At 50.7% G+C, this 14,486-nt stretch overlaps 1 protein-coding gene across 2 annotated transcripts in view; it reads right to left on the reverse strand.

Moving 5' to 3' along the window:
• Positions 1-1,012: 1,012 nt before the first annotated feature.
• Scara5 (scavenger receptor class A member 5) overlaps positions 1,013-14,486 on the reverse strand; it is a 65,937-nt gene continuing 52,463 nt past the window's right edge. For both annotated transcript variants that reach the window (XM_090353657.1, XM_090353656.1), the window contains exons 8-9: positions 5,782-5,976; positions 1,013-3,023 (exon numbers count right to left, since the gene is read on the reverse strand). In XM_090353657.1, coding sequence (XP_090209783.1) covers positions 2,887-3,023; positions 5,782-5,976 — 332 coding nt within the window. In that variant the 3' untranslated portion in view covers positions 1,013-2,886. The remainder of the gene's footprint in view (positions 3,024-5,781; positions 5,977-14,486) is intronic.

The following is a 14,486-nucleotide window of genomic DNA, read 5'->3' on the forward strand; positions in this document are numbered from 1 at the left end:
GTTCCAGAAATGTGCAAAGCCGTTCCCGGTGTCTCAGGTTCCATATACTTGTGTGAACACTATGGGGCTGCCATGAACGACTTCTGAATCAGGAACCATCTCCAGCGCCCGGACAACTCACACAGCCAGACTCACTGAAGGTCCCTCTCACAGAGAAGAGCTGTCGAGGGACAGAAAGCCCTTGGAAAGCTGGGGTTGTGGATTGAGTAGCAGGGAGCCCGCCTTGCATGAGAGCAGTTCATCCTGGTAAGAACACTGGAGGTGAGGGGGTTGGGGGGCCTGGCTCAGGGGTGGAGCACTTACCTAGAAGGCATAAGGCCAGTGCTGTCCCCCCAAACACCCACAAAACAATTCCTCCCTCTGTGGATGGAGGAATTAGGTTTTCTGGTCTGTATTAATTCAAACCCAGTTGTCTCACGCATGTGGCCTTGAGTGTGTTTACCCAAGGAGGTTTGCGTTACCACGTTGTGAGCACTATGGATTGAGCAGGACCCATTCACGTGTCTGAACCTTAGCTCTTCAAGGCAGCAGCTGGGTCCTTGGGGGAGAGTTCTCGTGACTGGATTAATTCCTGTCTCCCAGCGGTTCTTCTTGGTTTACTGACTACTTGTCTTATGTAGTTTTGTAATCTTGTGTTAGGAAGCAAGTCTACCCTTCCTATTTGTCCCCTTTCATGCACCCCCTTGCCCTCTGGCTTTCAACCATGAGTGGAAGTAGCATGTGTCCCTCATTAGAGGTGGCTGTCCAATCTGCAGCTCCCCAGCTTTCAGAACTGAGAGCCAAGATAGCATCTTTTCAAATAAAATCGCCTGGTTTGAGGTATTGTGTCATAGAAACAGCGAACCGTCTGAGATATGTTCCATCACGTCCTCTGCGAGTAGTAAGATGGCTTCTTCTCAACAACCTATGCCGCCAGCTGTCACTGGCAATGCCCAGGCCAGCCAGTTCCGCCAGCCCTCCCACGCTCCCTTGTTGTCACCAGAAAAAAACACAGCCGGGCACTTTGTGGTGACGTATGTTTCTCTTTATTGAAATTCTTTCTTACAAAAGGTCTGATGTATTTTTGGCCAGGCCTAATGGCCTTTAGTCCCTGAAATACAGGTCCATGGTCATGTCCATGTCCTCTTAAGTAGATATGTAAACTAGTCGACTTTTATCTTTTTATGGTTCACTTTTCAACACGGTTTTTATCTGACATGAAAAAAGGTGTGCTGTGTCCAAAAAAAAAAACCCAACACCACGTAAGAAAGCTGCATGGGTTTTCATACATGGAACAGCTACATCGTGTGCCTGAATCGAGGATGCTGTTCAGTGATACCTTTCCACCTTTAGTGGTTTTTTTTTTCTTTTTTTAAACACAAACTTGCAATGTGCTGAGCTATGTTTTAAAGAGTGCTGCTGATACATGCGTACATAGGGGGCCCTGGAAGACGCCTAGTACATGTGTGCTATGCAGACATAGCAGTCGGTCAAAAGGAAAGTCTCTGATCATTAGGTCAGCAGTGGGTGAAGAGCAGACTGACAAGGAGGAAGGACCAAGAGCTCACACTGGCTTCGGGGGAGCCACGAGCGCTGCTGGATGTCCACTTAGAGGCCCAGATCTCCCCTCTCCCTGGGCACCAAGCTGATGGGACAGGTCACGGGCCCAAGGCCTAACTGTGAGTTCGTGATTCCCCTAAATCAAGGCAGAACACACGCACGGCCCAGTTCAACCTCCTTTCTGTGTAAATGACAGAACATCTCGCAGACCCTGCAATGAAGGGAGCTGGTGGTGCTAATGAGAAGCGTATGGAGGCTTCATTCCCCTCAGAGGATTCGAGGATGCCCCACTGCTTCTACCTCTTTGGGATCCACCAGAACTTGTGCTCCCCCAGATCCCAGGGTCATGCTTCTGGGGGCCATTAACCTTTACTGCTTAATGAACAAACATTGAACTCAGTTGACTTAGGCAGCCTTCCATGGAACCTCCCCATCAGCTCCCCTCCTACGTAGACCCTATGTTGACCTGGAAGCCCTGTGTCTGATCTGGATCTCTCACACTGGAGGGCTTAGAGAATGCCTCTCATTCTCATCGCCCATGTCTCTTGCCCAAGTGCATTGCTCAGGCCTGGCAAGACAAACTAAGGTTCAGGGAGGAATCGAGTCTCAGTCACCCACAGTCTTCTGACTTGGAGGCCAGGCGCATGCTAGGTGGAAGCAGGGCCATACTCAGCTGACATGACTTGTAACAACACAGCAAAGTAGATAAATGATTGAGCATCCAAGATACGATTTAGCATGACATGGTAGTTAGTCAATAAATGCTAGCTTTACTCCCTTTCTCCAGCTCCGGGTGGGTTCCTGAAAGTGATATGCACTCCCCTACTGCTGGTTCATCCTCTCGGTCACCTCCCCAAACTAACAAACAGCCTGAAGAGGCAGGGTGACAGGGGAGAAAAGAATCATTCAGGACTGCCACTTCCTGAGGAGACATGAATAGAAACTGGGCTTGAGGCTTGGTTATTATCTGGAGTAAATGACCCACAATACCTCCCATCTCTACCGGCATCTCTCTCTGCTGTCTTCTCAGCATCCATCTGTAACCAAAAGATCAAAGGTAACATGGACACTGAGACACTCTGTGGTTTAGACCAACCAGTGTACCAACTGGCCAGGGCTCTCCAGGCAGGAGCTCTGGTGGCAGGGGCAGGCAGGCAGTGGGTTCCACAGAGCACTTGGGATCCAGGGGCTGGAAGGAGAGTGCTAGAGGCCACCACAGTCCTGGGAGAGGGTTACAGGGGGCAGGAGAACAGAGGCGTGGCTAGTGTACGTCCCAAGCTGTCCCTTGACCTAGAATTGCAGGAGGGGAGTCTGCAGCAGGAACCCGGCCACAGGCCGGGCCCACTCTCAGTGTCTGTTGCACGTCACGCCAGCATCCTCGGCATGTCCACAGTTTGTCACCCCCCATTTGGAGAAGTTGCAGCGGAAGATGGTGTCCTCGGTGCCCTTGCAGGCCACATCATCCATCCAGATCTTTCCTGTGCCTGTGGAGACAGGTCAACACGGCCTCTCAGCAGCGATACAGGAAGTGGGAAAAGAGAGAACTTCCTGGGGCTCTCACTGGCCTGGCAGGCACTGCTCACATACCCCTGGTAGCGTCTGCATTCCCACCAAGAGCTCATCCTTACTTCTAGGCTCAATTTCTTATGGGCAGAATAATAATAATTGACTGTGATGGTTTTGAGGATCCCTGTGTGTCAGACCTTAAACAGTTCTCAGCATGGTGCTTCGTAGCGGGTAAATTGTTAGTAAATGAACCCAGAGGCTCACAAAGCAATGGGTACATGGTCACTGATTATAACTGGCAAAATAAGATCTCAAACTCTTGCTGCCCCCCAGGCTTCCATTTTGTAAATATTTCTTCTTAGCTTTTGAGATACGTTATCTTTTAGTAGCTGTGCTAAGAACATTTCAACAGATCAGTTTATGAGTTCAATACATTTTGATCAATGCCACCCCTTCGAGATATGGTATCTTGAAGCCCTTGCTGATAATGAGTGAGCCAAGGCCTAGCCAGACACACCCTGGCTTACCCTGGTGCCCCAGAGCCAAGGTGGTCAGTACAGGGCTCCTTCACAGCTTGTGGATTTTAAAGTAGATGGTCCCATTCTATGAGCCTAGACTGGGGTTCTAAAATGACAAGGCATCCCATAATTGAACATTAGAACATGATACTCAAGGATAGATAAAACATCCCTAAGCCATAATTAGTCCTCCAAACACAAGGTCACTAAGATAATCTAATCAGTAGCTTTACCTGCAGTCAGCCCTGCTCATCCCGCCTTGAAGGGGACAGACCATTGGTCTGGAGAAGCCCAGACATGGAGGACCTCGTGCTTGGTCTCTCAGGATTGCAGCTAAGCCCTAAATGGCATAAACTTGACACTGAGGTCTCCTTAAGAATACTATGGTATACAGAGAGTTGGATGAGCCCATACAAAGCAATGGTGAGGGCTTAGGGGAGTAGAGAGGGAGGGGACTTCATAGGAACTAGGAACTGATGGGCATTAGTGAGTTCCCTGGCTCTGCTTGGCTCCAGATGGCAGCAGCCAATTCAGCAACCCTCTGGAAGGACAACTGAACTCCAGGACACCCATAGATTCAGTAACCTTGCTACAGGATCCATGGTGACAGTGACAAAGAACTGTTAGCAATGCAGAGCTGGGGGTCCTGCCTGAGCCCCACTGAGCCAGAATCTGCACACCGAGGCTGGGCCCTGCAGCTGGAGTGTCCTGGCACAGAGCTAGAGGCAGAGCTTTGTCATGGGGCCCGCTGAGTGGTCACTCAGCACCCTCCGGAGGTCAGTGGGACTATTTCAGTTTTCAGTCTGAGATGGGTGTCTCAGAATGGAGGGTTTCGAGTACTAAAACCTGGTAAATTGTGGGCAAACTGGAGCAGTGGGTTACTCCAGCACCTCCATTTGTTAGATTTATGACCGGGAACCACAATGCATTGGAAGGTCACCAAGTGAGGTCCGACCTCACGCAGGGGATGAGTCAATAGGATGATGCTTCCTGTGTGGAAATGCTTCAGCATCCACAAATGTTTTCCTACCTGACTCAAGGCTACCTCTCCAGTTTTGTCTCCCTAGCAGCTAAACACCTTCTCCCTCTTTTTTGGCGAAACATTTGAGACAATGAAAACCCTCAAATGTTGTCATTCCCTGTGAAATCCCTTTTCAAACATTGTCAAGTGAACATCTAAGCCCCAGTGCCATCGACTGAGGCTACTGCACCAGTTAGCTGGCTACGCTGTGTTCTGTTTGTGGAGATGTTCAAGGTCAGTGACAAGTTGGCAGGGAATCTGGGCCAAAGCAGGGAGGAGAGGCCTCAGGCCACCGGTTCTCTAGGACCCTGCTCTTGACTAGAGTCTCTTCCTGGCTCCTACACAATACCCCCTTTGAAACACAGTAATAATTCACAGATTAAACATCTCCTGGAAAACATATCAATTTGCAAATTACCCAGGAAAAGGCCTGGGGCTCAGGAGCTCTGTGGGATTAGTCACACCCAAAGCAAATAAAGAGGCAAATAAAAAAGAGACTAACAAATAAGGAACAGGCCTTAGGTCACAAAGCCCAAATGCTCACATATAGAATCTGGAAACTCCTGGCCCCTGCTGATATTTAGCCAGAAAGTTCTGGCTAATGTCCAGCCATGAAAAGGCCCATAAACTGGGAAGAGCCATTCAATGAGCTTCCAGGACAATCTAGCTCCAAGACCCAATGGAGGCATCCCCAAAGGACTGAGGAGTCGGCCAGCACCTCTGTTCCTCAGCCTTTGGCTCAGAAAGCTTGTACGTGATCAGCGCCTGAGCTTTTGAACTGACTTGAGGGTGAGCAGAGCCCTGGGTGTCACCCTTCCTCCCTCTCGGATAGGACTTGACCTCCAGCTTAAAAGAAGGGTAGACTAGCTGGGGAAGGGTCTCTCACCCTTGAACGCTCAATCTGTATGCATGGCCTATTCCTAACCAGCTCCCAGATGTGTCAGCACGGGTCAGGTCAGCAGGGTGGGTAAAGGCCTGGATGAAGCCATGGAACTTAAGGAAACTGAGGCCTGGTGAAGGTAACTCAGAAATACAGTGTTTAGAATCACAGAAGTGCTATCTTGCTTCAAAGAGAGACAACAGCCTGCACCAGGCAGAGGCTGGGGGGTTCCCTTGGCAGAATCCTCTGGGCTTTCGGCTTTGGAGAGGAGGCGGTTCCCCGGACGCTCACCCATTCCACCTCCTCGGCAGACTCACCTTGTCCGAAGCGCGCGGTGCGGTACACCTCTTCTGCACTGCGGAAGCCCAGCATGCGACACACCACGTCCCCATCCTTCTTGTCCCAGCCGTCGTCACACACGGTGCCCCAGCGGCGCTCGTGGTACACCTCCACGCGGCCCTCGTGCGGGCCCGAGCCGTTCACCAGGCGGATGGTCATGGCATCCACGCCACCTGTGAGGCAGTACTGTCACTATGTGGCTGACACCCGCGTACTCACTCTCAGAGTGCGGGGAGGAAGAGCTTGTATTCTTTCACCCCCGAAAACCTCCTCTCTGTACACTGGCTCTAACTTCTCTTCTCCTTTTAAACTCATTAGAAGGTCTTCCCTGGACTACATACCTGGACGGGACCTCTCTTCTAGACACAATTATTCCTTGGCATCATAATTGCCTTTTATTCTCTCAGGATACCAGGAACATCCAAGGACCACGTGGTCTGATCCGGTACCTGGAACACTGAGATGCCCAGTCTGTGAAATTGAAGGCCTGCACGTGTGACGAGCTCACGAGTCGATACGGATCCTGATGAGATCTTGTCTAGTGGATGCAATCCCTCATCTAGACTTTGGGGGGAGATGGCCGGGCCAAGCAAAGAGTCCTCCATCAGGGCCCCAAGCCCCAGCACCCTCGTGATGCCATCACAGTCCATTCTGTCACTCACTGGCTTCTTCCCAATGAGGAAAGAGGGATGTGACCCTATCATTCTTTCAGTAGGTGCTGGAGGAAATCTGGACGATGCCATTTCGCATGTTAACATTCTGAAATTCTCAGAAGGTTTCAATGTATATATAGAAGTAACAAAAATATTTGGAAACAAGACAATTTCAAGAAAAATTGGAAACAGGTGGTAACCATACTCATGGGATCAATATCACTTGCAAGTATGTCTCTGGCCCATGGCCCGTGCTCCTCCTGCACCAGGCAAAGTCATAGCTCTCTAGCAGTGTCTTTCCCAACCAGCACGCTGACCTCAGGAGCTAAAAGGAGGTGGAGGAGGAGTACGGGGGGGAAGGGGCCACGAGAGATGGGATTTGGCAGGGCTGGATGATATGAGACACCACTCGGCCCCCACAGTTGGCTCATCAACTCTTGGAGCTTGTTCCATGCTTGCCAGCAGGTCCCAAATAGGTCAAGATGACTCTGAAAACCATGCCACCTCCCCCTGAACTCACGCAAACCAGATGGCACATTCCATCTTTACAGAATCTTCTAGAACATGGCCACCACGGTGTGTCTCACATTTGTCCTCCCCAACTCAATGAAATCCCTTTTAACAAAATCACTAGCTGCTCGGGAAACTATAGGCTAATGTTTAACCAATTGGTGATGTAGACTGTCCCACTTCAGGGACTCATACAGTCCAAAGGCCTGTTCCTTGAATGCTGTTTCCCACCCCCTTCACCCCTGCAGAACAAGCATGCAGGCAGTCCCTTTCCTAGACTTGAGGCTTCAAGACCACCCTCAACGGCATACTTGGAGACTTGGGGAAATCACCAAACACAGTGCTCTCTAGGCTGAGAGGGATGCCATGCATTTCTAAGAGCTTTAGGTTTCTGGAGGTCGAGGGTTTCAACTCAGCTTTTTCCTAGGAATTTCTGCCCCCAGGGAAATTTTTTCCACTAAGCAATCAACCACCATGCAGAAACATGCTCACCCTACACTTCATGCGCCAGACAGGGTTCTGAGAGGAGGCCTTGCATGACATTTGACCCTCCCTGGACACTTTGGTTTAGTCCAAGGACCTTCTTCCTCAGCTGCTCAACTGGAGGGGTCTCTGAAGGGCATGTGGGGAACCTGGAATTAGGAAGGTGACAGAAAATGGAAGGCAAGGATTCTGGATCACGTGAAGCACAGGCCTTCCTAGGCCCATAGCAAGAAGAGATGGTCCAGTCAAAGGGCAAAGGGCACCAAGAGCAAGGAGAACTTAGGCTCTGCCATTCATAATTGCTCTCTGCAGCCTGCAGACCTTCACTGAGCCCTGGAAAGTCCTTCCAGAATATTCCTAAGGATTCAGGGGGATCACCCTGAGTGAAGAGGATGTCACACTCTTCCTCTTGGTCTCCTCCGCTAGCCTAGATGGAGCCCACCTGCCCATATGACCACAGCTGGCACATGGAAAGAACAGTAGTGACCATGTGGCTGGTCCCACACAGCTGTACACAGGAATGGCCAGCTGTAGCTTTCCAAGTCTTGGCTGAAGACCCAAGCCAATGGAAAGGCCAGTTGGAGGTTAGTGAGCAGATTTCAGGAGGCTGACATGTGAGGACTGAGGCTTGAAGTCTACCCAGGCAGGAAAGTCTGTGAGATTCTTATTTCCAAACCAGCAAAAAGCTGGAATTGGAGATGTAGCTCAAGTGGTAGAATGCCAGACTAGTGCGGAAAAGCCAAGGGCACAGAGGACAAGTGCCAGCTCATTCCAATCTCTAATCCATAGATCTTCTCCTAGCCACCTGTTCCCATGCCTAGTAGAGACATGGAGGAATCTAGGTAGCTAGCTCTTGGCTCCTCTCTTCCCTGCTGCCCCAGGGTTGAAGATCACAGACCCCCTCAGTTGGGAGAGGAAAAAAGTAACTTTTATAAAGAGAAACAGAGAACAGCCTCAAATCAAAGTTGGCACAGAAGTGTCAGTGCTTGGTTTTGCTGTGAGCCTTAAGAAGGAAACAAGCTTGGCACTGGTGGCTCATGCTTATAATCCCAGCTACTCAGGAGGCTGAGATCAAGGATCAAGCTTCAAAGCAAGCCTGGGCAGGAAAGTCCCTGGGAGACTCTTATCTCCAATTCACCACTGAAAATAAGAAGTAATACTGTGGCTCAAAGTGGTAGAGTACTAGCCTTGCGTGAAAAAGTTCAGGGACAGTACCTAGGCCCCTGAGTTCAAGGCCCACAACTGGCTAAAGTGGGGGGGGGGAGGAGGAGGAGGAGGAGGAAGAGGAGGAGGAAGAGGACATGGATGAGTGGAACCCAGCTCTCACACACCCAGGGTGCAGCTGGGATGGATGCAATGGCCCTTGACCCCACCCTTGCAGCAGGTCCAGGTCTTCTGGAGTCTGACTCAGCTCACCTACTAAAGAGGGTGTGAATGAGACCTATGGGGTCTGGTCAGTAGATAACAGAGAGCCTCCCCTTGGCGAGCTCTAGCCAGGCTTCCCTACATCCTGCAATCAACCCTGGATGATAAAAACTGGGACCCTGACAGTGGTAAGAAACATCCATCCCTGGGTGTGGGATCTCCTCAGAGCCATTGAAAGTGTCTGCCTGGGAAAACTCAAAGCTTCCCCAGAGTCTTACAGTTGGCTCTAGCGAGCCCATGAAGACAGGATCCCTATTTCCGAGCCTCAGTGGCATGGTGGGAGCCAGTTACCAAATCCAGGTAGGTTTCTCTCAGAACCTCATTTCTGCCTTTTGTACCTTTCACTTCCCTGACTCTACTGAGGCCCCGTACAGCTGCCCACGGGCCCCTCCTCTCTGTAAAACACCCCACCTCCGTACGAATGAGGTTAAATTCCATTCAAGCTGTTTTCCTATAGTAGTAGTTACAGCTTGGTAAAGCTGTCCTTGCATCATCACCAGTGCCAGCTTTGTCTGTCTCTGCCATCAGGTGGAGTCAGGTTGTAGCGTTTGACAAGCCAGCCAGAAGCGGGCTGTGCCCACAGCCTGCTCTTGTTCTTCCTCACTATGGAAAAGGCCTCAAAGGACTGGTTGGACTTAGAAATTCCGTCCAAGTCTGTGTAAAGAGAATTCTTGTGACCCACCCGGACTCTCTTAAACACGTGGGCTGGGGAATGTGGAAGGCACTGAGTAGAGCAGGAGCAAGACAGCTAGCTGCAGCCAGGGACCATGGGGTCAACAGATCGTGGTGGAGAAGACACTAGAATGACAAGCTGACCTCTTAGGATGGGGCCCCTAGAGTGGCTTTGGATTTTAACATCCATCTCATTCCAGGCTCTGCAAGACCCAACTACATAATAGGTCCTGGGTACCCAAAGTCTTCCCAGAACCCATTATTTGAAGTTACCCAGAGGAGTCTCTTGTCCTTACTACCAAGACAGCCGGACAAGAGTGTCATGTACCCATCTAAGGGCAGATGGGTGACCTATATCTACCAGCCCTGGGGGTTTAGATGGAGGCTCAAAGAACCAAGGCCATTCTTACAGGGAGGAAACCAGATGACTGGGGAAGCTGCCTACGGACTCAGGAGCAGGGCTGGAGTCTCCCTCCATCGCTGGCCAATGCCATTTCTGAACACATGGATAGGATGGTGCTGGCTGGGGCAACAGCACATGTGAAGGACTGCCCCCACCATGAGCTCCCACTCCAGCTGGCAGGCAGTCTGCCCCACAGCACATGGGTCAACTTGGAAGATCTCCTTGTTGCTGAGAACAACTTGCATACCAACAGCCCTGGCAATTTGGTGCCTTTGAAAGCCTATTTTTTTTTTTTTTCAGAAGAGCCATGCAACAAGGGATTCTTCCCTCCAGTCGGATTATCCTCTGCCTCATTTCCTCTCTTCTCCCCAGGCATAGTTCCTGGCTTCTTTGCACGCTAGGGGAGCATCCGGCAGAAGCCTGGCTCCTGTTGTCAGCAACTTTCTGCACAGTAATGCAAGCTGGATGCGATTTGTTAGGCAAGGCGCCTGTGGAATGGTCCAGGAATTCTATGCTAGGGCTGAGCCACTCCTGGTCTCTCAGGATGGACCTTTATATATCTCTTGATGTGTAAGGATGCTCCCCTCCAAGCAAACCTGGCTTTGCTCTCTCTGGTAGGAAGAGCAGCGCCTCAGACAAAGCAGGCTGTCTCTGACCTCAGATTCCCTTACTTTGAATTCCTGAGCACCAGACTAGGAAGAACCTTGACTTTGAGTCTTCCAACTGAGATCTCCGATCATTCAGAACCACATATGACAGCTGCTCATCCTGCCTCTGCGGATGGGAGAGATTTCGCAGAATCTCTCAGGAATCCATCTCAAGTTGTGAGAACCAGCGTCTGGTTTCATTTACTGGCCACTGGCATCTGTGGATGGCTCCAGTATTTGCTCATTCAATGATTGCTTACCTTATTTACACCCCCTGCTTTGGGTTTTGTGGCTACTATTGTATACTGGGAGAAATGTGGTATAGCTTTCTTCTCCGCAGTGTAAGAAAGCCAGCGGCTTCACTGCTCTACTGCTAGAAGTGCCTAATAGTCACTGTCTCTCAGCCTTGACTATCTCCTACCAGCAGGCCTGTCCATGTCTGGCTTGGAGCTGTCCTCAGACTGAACCTGGGCACTTCCAAGTAAAGCATGACCAATGAGGGAACAGAGAAATGATTTGCCTGGTCACACAGTGCTCTGGGGTCGTAAGAGAAGAATATGGGACTCTGATTTGTCTCCTAACTGTAGAGGCTGGCTTTCAGGCTGACCCCTGCCAACGCATGCCTAATAGGAATCCTCACCAAACATAAGTTGCTCTTCATCTACTTCCAACAGCCCCGTGGGGCGGCAATACTCCCCCACCTGAATGTGCTTCCCGAAGGAAACAAAGCGTAGACTTAAAGGCCTGAGTGAGAGTCAGGTGATAGGAAAATCAGCAGTGCCAGGGTAGATCTGGAGGTTTGAGTGTAATTTGGAACCATTCACGAGGAGTCTTCATGCGTAGCCACAGCCCTATCTGAGAGGCCTGATCTGGGATCAAGCTGGAGCTACTCGACTCTCTCGTTGTCTGCCTTGCAAGGTACATAAAAGTCACCTTCTCGGGAAAGGTTTGCAGAATGGTGCTCCTTGTCTCTGAGGAATATTTCATGCTCTTCCTCTCTGTGCTTCCACCACCCCCACTCCCGTGCTACGTGAAGGTCATAACCATTTTGAATGAGTTCATTGGAGAATGAATGGCTAAATGGGACTCATACTATTTTGGAGGGCCCTAGGAACAGAACTGATCACTAAATTACCCAGGACCTGTGTAGCTGTGCCTCAGAGGGCCCTAGAGCCCAGGAACTCTGCTTCTAAAGAAAACGAGGGAAACCCAAGCTATGCCTGGAATCGTGTAGCCCTTGATGTTTGTTTTTCCTGCCTTCCAGTTCCCCCTTGCCAGAACAAAACAAGAAGGAAGAAAGGAGGTTGTGGAAAATAGAAATAAACACACAGGGCTGGGGAAAGGGGCTGTGCATTTCTGCAGCTGCAGAGCTGGGCCCCAGGGATAATGTGGAACATCTGCCCATTAAGAAAGTTGAACTTTCATTCTCTTGTAAAGAAAGAAAGAACTCCCCATGCCCCCAGCCTGCCTGTAGCACCAGGGCCTGCACACACCCTCCCCCGCCCCCGACGCCCCTCCCCCCGCAGCTTGGGTGACACTTCACAACAGGAAATGTGATCCATATGGGATGGCAGGAGCCATCCCTAAAGCCGAAGACAGCATTTCTGGCCACCTTCAGGATGTGGCCTGGCTTTCCCGAGTGCTGTGGACATTGCCCTGAGAGGACCCACTCAAAATTTCAAAGTATTCTCACCAGATAGTTTCTAGCAAGGCCTGCAGCCTTCCTGCAAGGTGAATGCTAATGTCTCATTTTATAGGTGTGGAAGTTGAGGCTCCAGGTCATGTGACAAAGTGCCCACAATGGTGTCACTTCTGAGTGTGTCTCTCATTGTAGTCACACGTGGGTGTTTGAGGCTTGGCTGGGGAGAGGAGCAGCAGAAATATCTGAGCTGTCACTATGCTGGTGTCATCGCACACATTCAGCTCCTGGCTCTACTGCACACTGGGTTTCTGTCCCTCGGGGGTTGTCGTTCCTGGCTTCCTGGTCTTAGTTGGTGTTCACTAACGAGGTGTCTGATCAAAAAAGGAATGAAGAGCTTTCTAGCCCAGCCCAGAGCAAAGAACTTACTCCATTGAGGGAAAGAAAGGGAACAGTTAGGTAGATGGTGATAGAAAATGGTGACCATAAAACATGGCAGACAGCCTGTGGCCCATTAATGTGTGTCTCATTCCAATAATTCCATGACTCCCACTCAAAACCCTATGTCAGAAATGACATAATGCTTCGCATACAAGTCATGGCCAATCAAATCTACTTCCATACTGGTGCATGATGGGATATGGGCACTTGGACTTATTTCTGTGCTCATGCCCTGTGGTAGAGACCAATGAAAGAGCTAGGTCATTACCTGGGGACATCACTGACCAGTGGTGTCCCAAGATGGGAGGAAAACAAACAGCATAAAGGCCATTTCCCCTGGGGACTTCACTAGGTCCCCAGCTCAGGGTCCCCTCTCAATGGAGAGTCTACTTTACTTTTGCCTCCAATAAACTTGGCGTTCTACTAAACCTGACTCCTCCTCTGCCTGTCAGTCCTTTACCCAATGGAGGACTGGAGCCTTACCCCTAGACTTCACTCCATGGCATCATTAAAAGCTGGAAGCTGCATTCTTCTCCTTTCTTTTGTTCCTGAGCCTCTCGAAAGGCAGAGGGAGGCTGCTGAGTCAACAGGCCTCTAGGAAGAGAAGGAAAACTGGGGAAGCCAGGAGAGGAGGAGACTGTGGCTGCGCGATGGTGCAGGCCTGGATCCTCATAGCCACAGAGGACGCACTGACATTTGTAAGTCCTCCCTGGCAAACGCTTTTTGGACCCAGTGTTGCATTTCTAGGCCCTGTGTCTGGGCTCAGTCGCCTTTCCTGGAGGGGTCTTACCCCATCTGCCTTGGCTTCTCCCACCCCCATACTGTAAACCCTCAGAGGCAGGGACATCCTAGATCCATCATGAGTGTTTTCAACCTCTGGTAAATGACAGAAACCCCCTGCTCTGTCAGAGAGAAAGACGCCACACACCGTCACTCCGAAAGGCGCAGGAGCTCAGTGACTGTGGTGGCGGCTCCCAGAGGTAGGAGACTCCACACGGCCCCGACCGAGGGTGAGGGAGGATGGTGGTGGGGATGGCAGCTTCATGGCAAATGACCCAACCCTGAGTCAGCGACCACGGTACCCACAAGACCTCCCCGGAAAGGCAGATTTCTGCCTGCCATCCATTTCTTCCTTCCATCTCCATCCTCCGAGCAGCTCCTTGACGTCCAGCCCGGGGGCTCGAGTCCACCTGAAGCGGGTCCCAGCTGTGACCTTCAACACCGTTCACCTCTGGGTAAACCTGCAGCGCTCACACGGGACAGAGCGCAGCAGCGGCCAGCCCCACGCTTGTTTGAAATGCTTTCTAAACAAACAGCTCAAGCATTCCTAGTTTTAAAGTACAGTTCAATTTCATCACCACTGGAAACTTGCTTTGTTGAAAACCCATATCAAAGGCTCAAACGTCATTTCTTTGGTGGTTTCAAGGCATTGGTTTTGTAGGAAATCCCACACTTACCTCAAGTTTTCTTGCAAGGAAAATCTGCCTAAGTGCCAGGGCAGTGGGCATGCCAGCCCTGAGGGGTGGCCTGCAGATCCTAGCTGGGAGGGTGGGTGCAGAACCCTCAGGGTGAGGAGCAGCAGGCTGGTCTCACTCACCAGGGGAACTGCAGATGATGGGTTAGCTCTGCTAGTGGACAGATTGCTCCTTGTGGAACAGTTCCAAGCAGCAGACCCTTTCCTCTTACGTACCTGGCTGCTAACCCTGCACACAAATCCCAAATATCACCTCCTTTACTTTGTTCCCCAACTTGCAATTCTTCTTGGCCTTTGCTCCTTGGTTCCTGCTTTTCCTTAGCATGTATTTAGAAC

Source organism: Megascapheus bottae, chromosome 20 (assembly GCF_031878675.1).
Source record: "Megascapheus bottae isolate mThoBot1 chromosome 20, mThoBot2.hap1, whole genome shotgun sequence".
Lineage (NCBI taxonomy): Eukaryota > Metazoa > Chordata > Mammalia > Rodentia > Geomyidae > Megascapheus > Megascapheus bottae.